Source organism: Priapulus caudatus, unplaced genomic scaffold (assembly GCF_000485595.1).
Source record: "Priapulus caudatus unplaced genomic scaffold, Priapulus_caudatus-5.0.1 Scaffold303, whole genome shotgun sequence".
In the NCBI taxonomy this organism is placed as follows: Eukaryota; Metazoa; Priapulida; class Priapulimorpha; order Priapulimorphida; family Priapulidae; genus Priapulus; species Priapulus caudatus.
The window spans coordinates 210,480-221,839 of NW_014577364.1; the positions used below are offsets into that span (position 1 = coordinate 210,480).

At 44.4% G+C, this 11,360-nt stretch overlaps 1 protein-coding gene and 1 long non-coding RNA gene across 2 annotated transcripts in view; both read left to right on the forward strand.

Annotated features, from left to right (window-relative positions):
• Positions 1 to 11,360, forward strand: part of LOC106808769 (sodium/potassium/calcium exchanger 4-like) — an 85,503-nt gene extending 74,143 nt beyond the window's left edge. Inside the window, exons 9-17 of the mRNA XM_014811614.1 lie at positions 4,156 to 4,348; positions 4,596 to 4,692; positions 5,001 to 5,119; positions 6,017 to 6,078; positions 7,549 to 7,715; positions 7,997 to 8,111; positions 9,244 to 9,356; positions 9,919 to 9,984; positions 11,120 to 11,360. Coding sequence (XP_014667100.1) covers positions 4,156 to 4,348; positions 4,596 to 4,692; positions 5,001 to 5,119; positions 6,017 to 6,078; positions 7,549 to 7,715; positions 7,997 to 8,111; positions 9,244 to 9,356; positions 9,919 to 9,984; positions 11,120 to 11,266 — 1,079 coding nt within the window. The 3' untranslated portion in view covers positions 11,267 to 11,360. The remainder of the gene's footprint in view (positions 1 to 4,155; positions 4,349 to 4,595; positions 4,693 to 5,000; positions 5,120 to 6,016; positions 6,079 to 7,548; positions 7,716 to 7,996; positions 8,112 to 9,243; positions 9,357 to 9,918; positions 9,985 to 11,119) is intronic.
• Positions 4,275 to 6,031, forward strand: LOC106808778. Its single transcript, XR_001393812.1, has 4 exons — positions 4,275 to 4,348; positions 4,596 to 4,692; positions 5,001 to 5,119; positions 6,017 to 6,031. It is a non-coding gene; the product is annotated as an uncharacterized LOC106808778 (long non-coding RNA).

Genomic DNA, 11,360 nt, shown 5'->3' on the forward strand with positions numbered 1-11,360 from the left:
TTGCGTTTGCAGCACGTTGCCGTAGCCCCGCTCGTCACCAAGTCAACGACGTGCGACGGCAGACGACTCATGCGCACCGGGTTCTTATTGCAGATGGTGACGGCGGGAAACGGCAGCCGACTGTAGCCCATCTCGACTTTGACGGTCACCGGGTAGGAGAAGTAGCGCCGCAGCACGAGCGAGTGCTGGTACGCGAGGAAGGCGAGCGCGCAGAGCGTGATGGCGGCCCAGGCGGCGCGCGCCGGCAGCGAGCGCGAACCGCACGCGCGCTTCACGCCGTGTGCCGTCGTGCTGCTCGTGAACGCCGTCACGATCTCGCCGACCGTCATCGTCATCGTCGTCGTCGTCGCCGCCCCGATGCGAGCATGACGTCACGGGCTCGGAATGTGCGGGAAGGGGTTCGTTCTCGCGACTTCCGGCGGTAGAAGACGGCTCGCTACCGTCGAAATTATATTCCGGCCGCGAAATGACGTGTCTTCGGGCCGCAAGATCACGTGTCTTCGCGGGCAATAAATACGTCGTGATGCGATAGCTGATCACACGCGAGGGTTCTCACGACCCGACACAGGCGGGTGTTACACGCTTACACACGGGGCGTCAATCCACGAGGCGTCTGCTACGCTACACCACAGCACGATGACGGCGCATGCGCAAACGCTGGCTGTGCGACGTCGTCACAGCACGCGCATGCGCATCCATTGTTAATAAGAAAAAGCTGTTGGGCATTCGACTGCACCGGCGCATTCCTACCGCGGTTCGCGGTTCTTTTGCATGGTGCACGTGTATGGCAGGCGAGGTGGGACACAAATGGTATTTAGTGACAGTCACAAATTCGAATTAATGTCTATCATATATTCTATTTAGTGACTATCATATATTCCATTTAGTGACAGTCATTAAATCAACCAATCAGATACAACTTATTTGTTCTCAGCCAATCATGGGCATGGAATTATTGACAAACACTAAATGATTTAATGATAGACACAAATGGTATTTAGTGACAGTCACAAATTCGAATTGATGTCTATCATATATTCTATTTAGTGACTATCATATATTCCATTTAGTGACAGTCATTAAATCAACCAATCAGATACAACTTATTTTTTTCTCAGCCAATCATAGGCATGGAATTATTGACAAATACTAAATGATTTAATGATAGACACTAAATACCATTTGTGTCCCATCTCGCCTGCCATACACGTGCACACGCACGCGTACACGCACACGCCCACACAAACACACACACACACACACACACACACACACAACGCACGCACGCGCGCACACACACGAGCGTGCACACACATTATTTGTAGATGCGAATGCGTGGGCACAAGCCATCAGCGTTAATTTACACGCGATACGATGTTACATTAAAAAACGCGCGCATTGCCGCGTAATAATTGCTGCATGATTCCTTCACGTGCTCGGTTATATAATCTCATATACTACAGAAAGCCAGATCCGTTCGAATTTCTTACAGTGTGTCTTATATTCTGCAATTTAATTTAACTTTGTACGGTAGGCTGAGTTTACATATTCTTATCGTAGGATAATAATGGTGAAAAGATTGGCCGCAGTAACAACGGAGTTGTGTCGATAAGACTGAAAGAACTGGAATTGAATTAGAACCAAATCACGGATTCCGGGCTTAGTTTAGTTAATTAACTAGTGTTTAGTTGAAATGGCTATAGTGACGTATGGAAACAACCTGTATGCCTACGTTGACATATATAGGTACTATAATTATATTGCTGTTGTAATATATATTGCAAAATATCTCCCCTACGATGAACCCTGATCAGCTTTTGCTCCCCACCCTGGCGTACTTGAAGTGAATTTTCTGTACGTATCGCGTTAATCTTCATGTCGAATGCTCTTGCGAAAGGTTTTATTGCATACAATTTGCTCAAATTTCGAGGCGTTTTCTTGGCCGTGAAATTACAAGCGCCGACGAACGTACTCTTTCAAGCGCCGACGAACGTACTCCTGCTTCTCACATACTTTTATCTATCGACATGCTGTGATACAATCGGTTAAGTTACGTACGTTAAGTCTGTGTCATGCATGCTTCGTTGCACGTGGTGTTAGTGACAGAGAACGGTGCACGATATCGACGGCAGTGTGCATGAATGCTGTCGGTTAAATTGATTACGTCACGAATTTTCTATGGTAAAATTTGTAAAATTTTTGTTGCCATTGTTTTACATCAACTAACGGGACTAAACGTATCGTCAAATTCTTACCTGATAAGATTGTTTCTCAACTAGTTAAAATTCAAAAAAACCTGGACGATTTGATATTGTGTTCCTGACATTAATTGCTTGCTATATGGGCTATGTATGAGTCTCGAGTGTATGTTCACATCGAACAATATAGTAAAACAAGAAGTATAATGCAGCAATTTAACCATAAAATGTGAACAGATTTACTTATATTTTGTGAAAAAGTGGAAATATTCTTTCTTTTTTTACTATTTACGGTGACGTATGTGAAAATGTACGTGGAGATGTTGATGAAAGCTTTATTCGTCTATATGTCGACGGTACTGCTCCTATACCCAGCAGACATGAAAGCGCGATGTATGTTTTTTGGGATGCTAAATGTTAAATACGCTCAACTCAATATAATCAGAAAGTACTGACTGAGTAGAGGATTAATGTAACCACATCGCCAATACAGTAACTGCAAGACCGCAGCGTCTTGGCACCAGCGGAAACCAACCAACGCAATCGATATATGATTTCGGTCGGATGAAATAGTACGAGCGCCGACAATGTGCTCTTTGGAAAAATATCGCTGGGTCGTGAACTTCGGTCAAATTCGTTTCATTTCGCTCTCGTCGCGCGCCGACGCGACATGAAGAAATGATATCGGGCAGTAATTTCACTTTCGCAAACACGTTTCGCACCATTGGAACCATCGGCATCGCAGAGCGCCCTCCTCGCCACCAGGCGCGCCACCAGCGCGGCGTCCGCGTGCGGCGGATTTCTTGCCGTCGGAAGGCTGTAGCGAAAATACGGGCGGCGTATCGATTGGCGGTGAACAGGCAGCAGCAGCGACGGCGCACACTGAGCGTTAGCTCTCATTAGATGAGTCCGCACAGCGTGCTGCCTAGCCGCCGGCCTAATACGCGCGCCATTTTTCGCCTCTTTATATAATATGAAGTTGGCAAGTTTCGCAATTATCGGTATGAGATGCCCGAGCATGCTTGCTAGGTTGCTTGCTGAGTTGCTAGGTGGACGTCGCTGAGAAATCAGTGGTTGCGTTAAGTTGCGTTTACACTATAGATTTTTGTCAGCAAATCGTCCCGATTTCAAGTGCATTCCAACTTGCCCCCAACTTGACCAAAGTGCATTCCAAGAAATTCGATTGGGTTGGAGTCGGAGTCGGAGTCGGAGTCAAGTCGCCGAGTTGGAGAAATAGAACGTGTTCTATTTCTCCAACTCGGCCCGACTCCGACTCCAATACAATCGTATTTCAGCCGATTGTGTTGGAATGCACTTGAAATCGGTACGATTTGCTGACAAAAATTGATAGTGTAAACGTAGCTTTAGAATGTCATATGCCGGGAGCAGATTGACTCGGTATAGAAGCCGACATGCTCGGCAATATTGCTCAGGCGTCCATGTTTAAAGAGCCAAACGCGATACGTATATACTCAGAGGTTTCTCGATAGATCAATTCGGCGGTATTTCTGAGTACACGTCTTCTTCGTTCGATCCTGTTTAAACGTCGTTTCATAAAATGAAATAATATCGTGTGATTGCTGACTGCTGCTAAATTTTATCGATTAACCGCCTCAAAACACAATAAATTTGTTTTTCGTTTTTTTCAAAATATCTCTAACATGATTTTCACTTCGGAGACGGAAATAATGAAACATGACGGAATACGTTTGAATTTTAAAGGACGCGCGTTTTGCTTAGCGAAATAGTTGCTACAAGAAAATTGTTTTGTGTGTATGTTTCGAGAAGATTTTGATTGTACAAGGCTCATGATTTTGCCATGCGACGCGCGGGCACTGTTTCGTATCGTTGTGACGGTGTTGCTGCACCGCCACATTGCACCCACTCTTGCATGAACGCCCACGTACTTTGACGGACCACACACCGTTATATTATTAGTTATATTGTTATGTTGCAGCTCCGTTCGCCAACGAGCCGGATTTGTCTCCACAGCCGGTCAGTAGCGGCGCGAACAACATTCCCATGTTGAAGATTGACGGCCTAATGTCGCCGGTCACGGAAAAGCCCGAGAGTATGGCGGAAAATGCCGAACCAAACGGACAGGCTGCAACCGTACCGATCGACGAGCATATACGAGACTCGCCCAGGCGGTATAAATCACACGTCGTTTCCTTAGTGCTTATAGTGATTATGTATATTGGATATATATATATATATATATCTATATCTATATCTATATATATATATACTTGTATACACACGTTGTTATTCGCGTACTTTCAACCTGCTTTCTTTTCAAAACATATTGATTGTCCTTTTTTAATTTTATATAAGAGTACATTATATCATTGTAATTGTGTAATTTATTAATATTCCTTATTTTACTTTCTTGCAAAGGCTTTCCTTTCACGATGCCGGATTTCGGGTGATGTTATCCAACCAATTCGACCCGAAGACCCGTATGAGAACTGCCTGCAGAGTCGTCATTATGGAGGTACGATGCACACATGCATGCATCTATCCGCTCTGGTCTTCAACTGCCACCCCACCCCTCCTTCACCACAAGCCTATAGCCTTTACGTTGGCATTATAAAACGGCTGGTTTTATATTGGAAGGGTATCACTAACGGAGGACTGCGCACATAGATATCTCAGGGCTACCAGAATATCACTGCTTATTTGATCGCCAGCTTGCGTACACATAATACGAACTGCCTTTTAATTATACAAATACACCGTTTTAGCAGGACACCCTCGGGTGAGTTGTGGTTTGATAATATAGTGCGAATTTCGTTACTGTAGAAACAATTGCTCCGGAATCAGAGTCGAGTTAGGCGGCTCTCCATGAAGAGCAATAGATGCTTCCAGCAGCTAAGCTTTGAAAGTGAGCTCGGCTCGTACACCAAGGCTGTGTATGGAAAGTAAGTCCAAGCGCCTACACCACGCCGCCTCATTTGTACTCGGTCATCACCACAGAGATCATTTTCATAACATTTAATCACCACCACCATCATCATCAGCGTCATCACCATCATCATCATGATCATCATCATCATCGTCATCATCATCATCGTCATCATCAGCATCAGCATCAGTATCATCATCAACATCATCTTAGTAATAATATTAATAAAAACAAATAGTAATAATAAAAAATTAATTTCATCATCATCATAATCATCCTCATCACTGCTCCCACATCATTAGCAACACTGTGTTCACCGTAGTCGTGCCATTACCATTATCATCATCGACTGTGTTCACCATCACACATATTTAATGTAAGCATCGTCTGAAATTCGTGGCAACATTTTTCTTTGTCCGTGCTTACCCTGCTGTGTTTCGTTGGAGGCGATCATCCGCTCTGCATTTCGCTTGTAAAAATTAACTTGTTCCATTTTACGCTGCATCAGCAGCTTTTTCTCGTCAGCATGATGACTTAAGAAATACTAAACGTTTCGGTCTCGTTTACTCATCTCTAACACTGTCCCGTTTAATTAATAATTACTTAATTAATAATTATCAATAATAATTATTATTATTATCATTATTATTATTATTATTATTATCTTAATTATTAATAATTATTAATTAATTATCCGTTATATGGATCTGAGAACTATAGACAGGATGGCGCCGGAATGTATTTTGCAACGGTTCTGCTTTGTGTTGGCAACCTGCTCCGCCCCCGACAAGCATAGTTGAGATGCAATATCGTTGGTCTCGTCCATCGCAGGCATTATCACGTGAAAGCGTAGGTGGTGCATTCAATATATCGCCAGCTTTGTGCCATCTCTCATTCGTCTATCTCGCTGCAGCATCACGACACCCGAAGCTGAAGTGCAAGCCTTCGACTCGTGGAAGAAAGTGCCTAAAGCGGGTAAGAGACACTTGTGTGGGTGTATAATATCAGGAGTGAATATAATAGAGACCTATAGATTATTATCTATAGAATAGATAATAGAAATCTTTATTATTCACTCCTGATAGTGCTCGTAGCCACCCGCCATGTGAACGTTTGTAGAAGCCGGAATGCTGAGATGCTCGACATTCTGTCACCGTGTATAGATAGGGCTTCGTCTTTGAAAGAAAGGGTGACATTTTTTTCGCTAGGCAATATCGGCGAAGACAAGTTTTCCGATCTTTATACACAGGCGACACCGTCTGGTATATACGTACGCAGAAGTCGCGGTGTGTGTCATCCGCCAAATAGTATACCTGGGTGCACGCGTGGTGCGCTTTTAATTAACAATGGCGTCTGACAAATATCGTGGATTGCCGTCTAGGTCATAGCAATTGCAACTCTGGTGTTGCCACCGTGATTACCGCTACTATTAATGCATTCGAACAGTCTGTGTGTTTGAGGGATACCACACAATGCCGCATATATACAGCTTTAAGAGCTATTACACATAAACGAGGTACGCTGCAAAGCGTTATAGGTAACCATATCGATTGCTTGATTATTTTATTGCGAGTCGTTGGCTAATTAAAAGCAGGACGACGCCCCTGTATCTGAACTCCGTCACTGGACTGCCGTCAAGTAACAGTCCACCCCCCCACCCCACACATACACATTTGCTTTCCCGTAGCTGTGTAATGTGTGAAGTGAGGACGCCACTATATGAGCTGCATCTGTAAACTGGGTGCGGCATCTCGGCAGATTTAGTAATGCGCTCACGTCTGAGCTTGACAAACGAGCGTTGTACGTACGCGGTCACTGCGCATTCGCCAGCCGGTGAGCATTAGAGCATTTTACAGCATTAGAGCTGCTTGCTCTATTGATTTATGTACGCATCGGCCTGCCAGCGCCGGCACGCGAGGATTTGAACAAATTAAGCGTAATCACTAAAACTAACTAAGAAAACTGCTTTCTGGAACGCTCGAATATCATGAAGCCGTGTCTGAAATTCGCAAGCTAGCACAGCGCGGCATTGCTTCGTAGGATGTAGAACTTATTATAGTTGGCAAGGCGGGATGTAGAATAGAGAGAGCACAGCGATTACATAAATGCGGTTTGCGGACAGGAAGGGCGAGTGATCTTTGCCCCGAACACGCATTGAGATTCTTGCTGTATCACGTGATGGCGCTTCTATTCACCACCTCACCACGAGAGCAGATGGGTCGCAGGGGTGCTTACCACATTGTAGCATCTTCCCACCGGCCTACCCACCTAAAGGCTGGTGCGCAGACAGCGAAATAAGTCTATTCGGTATAAGAACTTTCCGAAGCAGATAAACAAATTTACTGCTTTTGTCGGAGTAGGGTCAGGGTTTGGTTAATAATTCTTATAACACATAAAACTGACTGCACTACAATTTATGTTTTTATTTTATTTATTTTAACAAAGATGGCGCCGTGGAGATGGTAAAGTGGGCCGTCTGTTGGCCTCTACGGGCCATTCTCTTTATCACTGTGCCCGACTGCAGAAAGCGACGCTGGGAAAAGTGGTTCATTGCAACGTTTATGCTATCAATTTTTTGGATTGCCATCTTCTCATACGTTATGGTGTGGATGGTGAGTTGACAAGTCAATATATCTGTAATGTTAGATAACATATTGATTGATATTTTTACCTTAACATGGTGTGGTCGCTTCGTTGAGAAAGGCTCGCTTTTCTTCGTTTCCAACCCCCTAATTGTGCCGCCGGTTTTAATGAGAGCAAAGTCGTGACAATAGACCAATAAAAAAACCGAAGTTCTTTTGTCATCTCAGCTTACGGCCGGTGCGTTATTGTCAACGACAGCGTATGCGCGGGCAATTCTATCCTGATGCATTCCTTTATTGTTTATACCTAGGTGATGCTCATAGGATTTACCCTGGGCGTTCCCGACAGCATAATGGGCATTACGTTCTTGGCAGCTGGCACAAGCATACCTGACGCTATCGCTAGTCTAATCGTAGCAAGGAACGGTGAGGACGTCCCTCAAGTGCTCCTCCTGTTGTCGCGTAGATTGAAACCAACGGTCCGGCGGAAACAGAAGTGGTGTTTGGCTGTGCAATTGGTGGCCCGAATCCTGTTAATAACGCTAATAGAATTTTAAAAAAAAGAAAGAATTTTAAAGCGCGTGTAGAATTTATTTGATTCCATTCGGAAATTTCTCCATGGCTGGCACGATTACAGTTGATGTGATTGCAGCCGTATACGTCGAACTCATTTTATCTCGTGTTCATAACACTGGTCACGTTTTCAGTTAGGTAACTGTGTTTTACATTTCCGTGAATTTTTACATAAAAGTGTTTCATTCAATTAATAATTGCAAAGGCATTAATTTTGAATTGTGGGTAGCATTTTAATAAAGTGCAACGAGACGTATACATTAAATTATTAAGGTTAGATCACATGCATTTGCAGAAATTACATCAGAGAGTCATGACATGTTTCATGAAGAAGGTAAACTAGTTATTTAGAGTTATTTATTCATGGCGCTTATTCTCCTTGCAAAATTCGATGCACTTGCCATGCGTCTAGGTCTTGTAATTTTATCTGTACTTCCTGTATGTCACGTTACATAAATGCTGCTGCTGTCCCGCGTTTTAAATTCTAATTTCTCTTTACTGCCATTTATTGACCTAATGGAACTAGGTTTCAATCTTGCGGTGGCTGCATCGCTTACTCATGGTCAAACATCAATATTTTCCATGCATCATGGATCAGCGCTAGCAGCAGTCTTTATCACGCTTTTTAACGCCATACCCTCCCGCCATTACCATTCGGTTCGCTGTGTATCAAACAAGTCGGTTTGAGCAACCCGCAAGAGATATGATGCATAAAATGTAACATATAACATGAAATCTCAGCGGATGTAACACACACCCTCGCACATTCCCACCCATCACTGTAAACCGTTCTTATGACTATAGAACGCATTAAGAGCCATACGGGGATGTTTTTAGAAATCGTGAATTCTAGATGTAGCGGAGTGCTGCTGCTCCGAACCGTAACGTGAGTGGACGCATTTTGTTTGTTTATACAGACGCCAAATGTGCAATAGCGCAGGTGCCATTCGTGTATGTAATTTTACGTGTGTGAATGTGTTTGAAGGTCTCGGGGACATGGCGGTATCGAACAGCATTGGAAGCAATGTCTTCGACATTCTCATAGGTCTGGCTACTCCGTGGTTCATGCAGACCGCCCTGATCTCGCCTGGTAGCTTGGTACGTATATCGATTGTCTGCTCATCAAAGGCGAAAAATCGTTGATCACATTGTTGCGCCCCTCCCCATCACACACTCGCACTCACGCACGTACGCACGCACGCACGCACACGCACACGCACACAAACACAAACACAAACGCATGTGCGCGTGCACGCTCGCGAACATAGAAGTGAAGAGAGAACTCTATGCTCGCGAACAGACGCCCACAGAAGTAGACGCTCCCGCACGCACACGCGTCTGTGAACACATGCGCTTGCGTGCTTACTTGCATACGAAGACGGTAATAAGCGGCCACATATATTAGCCACATTGATCACAATTAAGCCCATTAAATTGTCTGCTGAGACGCCACAGTACTATCTACGCCCTGTTATCGCCTGCGCTAAATAATCTCATTATTACGTAGTCATTATAAGTATTAATTATAATGCCATAAGCAACTACGTAGTCCCATCGAACGTTGATGATGATGACACAGCGCTATTGCGTTGTGTCGGTCTCTTTGGATATCGTTATTTATTGTTTAATTGTTAATTAATTGTTATTTATCTAATTACAGGTACACATCAACAGCCGTGGACTAATCTACTCGGTGATGCTGCTGTTTCTAACCGTGGCCTTCACGGTTAGTTTGGCTTTCTTTGAATTGAATTCTTAAAAGCAGGATGCTCGAATGCATGCGTAGAAAATGTTCTTGCTATAACATCAACTCGTACTTTAAAATTTTACGATTTCTCAGTGAGTGCTCTTGTTTAGCATCATTAAAAATAAGTCGCGCCTGGCAGTTTGTGGAAACATTTTTCTATCCAAGACATTTAAAGCGTTTCAAGTTCACGGCCAAAGGAGCTTTTTCAAAATCCTCTTCTTTCATTAGCTATTGATGAGAGTCGTTAATTATACGCAGATTAATCTTATTTCCATCGCTGAGCAGCTTGATAATCCTATTTGTTTATCGCTGTTTTGCGGATATTTAGCGTGTACAGTAACAATATTTCCCGTTGCTACAGCGATAGTTGATGAATAAATACCATGAGATGTACCATGATGCGTACCTGATGCGGGTTCCGTGTCCGTATTGTCGTCCTCGCGACGGCTTATGTTCGTGTACGTTCCTATATTGCATGTTCTAAGTTGTATGCTGCTGTGTGTCTGCGTATGCGTTGTATGTTGCTGTATGCTGCTCCGTGTCTGTGTATATGCGTTGCATGTTGCTGTATGCTGCTCCGTGTCTGCGTATGCGTTGTATGTTGCTGTATGCTGCTCCGTGTCTACGTATGCGTTGCATGTTGCTGTATGCTGCTCCGTGTCTGCGTATGCGTGGTATGTTGCTGTATGCTGCTCCGTGTCTGCGTATGCGTTGTATGTTGCTGTATGCTGCTCCGTGTCTGCGTATGCGTGGTATGTTGCTGTATGCTGCTCCGTGTCTGCGTATGCGTGGTATGTTGCTGTATGCTGCTCCGTGTCTGCGTATGCGTTGTATGTTGCTGTATGCGTTGTATGTTTCTGTATGCTGCTCTGTGTCTGTGTATGCGTTGTATGTTGCTGTATGCTGCTCCGTGTCTGTGTATGCGTTGTATGTTGCTGTATGCTGCTCCGTGTCTGCGTATGCGTTGTATGTTGCTGTATGCTGTTGGCTGTGTGTGTTTTATTCTGTCGTCTATGTACGTCTTGGAGGTTGTTGTGTCATGCATAACGGGTGTATAGGTTTTGCGTAGTCGCCGCGTCGCTAGTTCATGCTGCTCTTGTCGCGTCCTCACCAGATACTCACCATACACCTGAATCGGTGGGAGCTGAGCAAGAAGGTCGGCGTGATTTTCATGCTCGTGTACGCCGTCTTTCTCACCTTCTCCGTCATGATCGAGTTCAACATGTTTGGCTTCGTCAACCCACCGATGTGCATCGAGTGAGAAGATGCGCACTGCACGAGAGACGGAGACTGGGCCAGGCTCCAATACGATGGAGTCTGATACAGCATTGGAGGGACAGAAATGGGCAATCGGG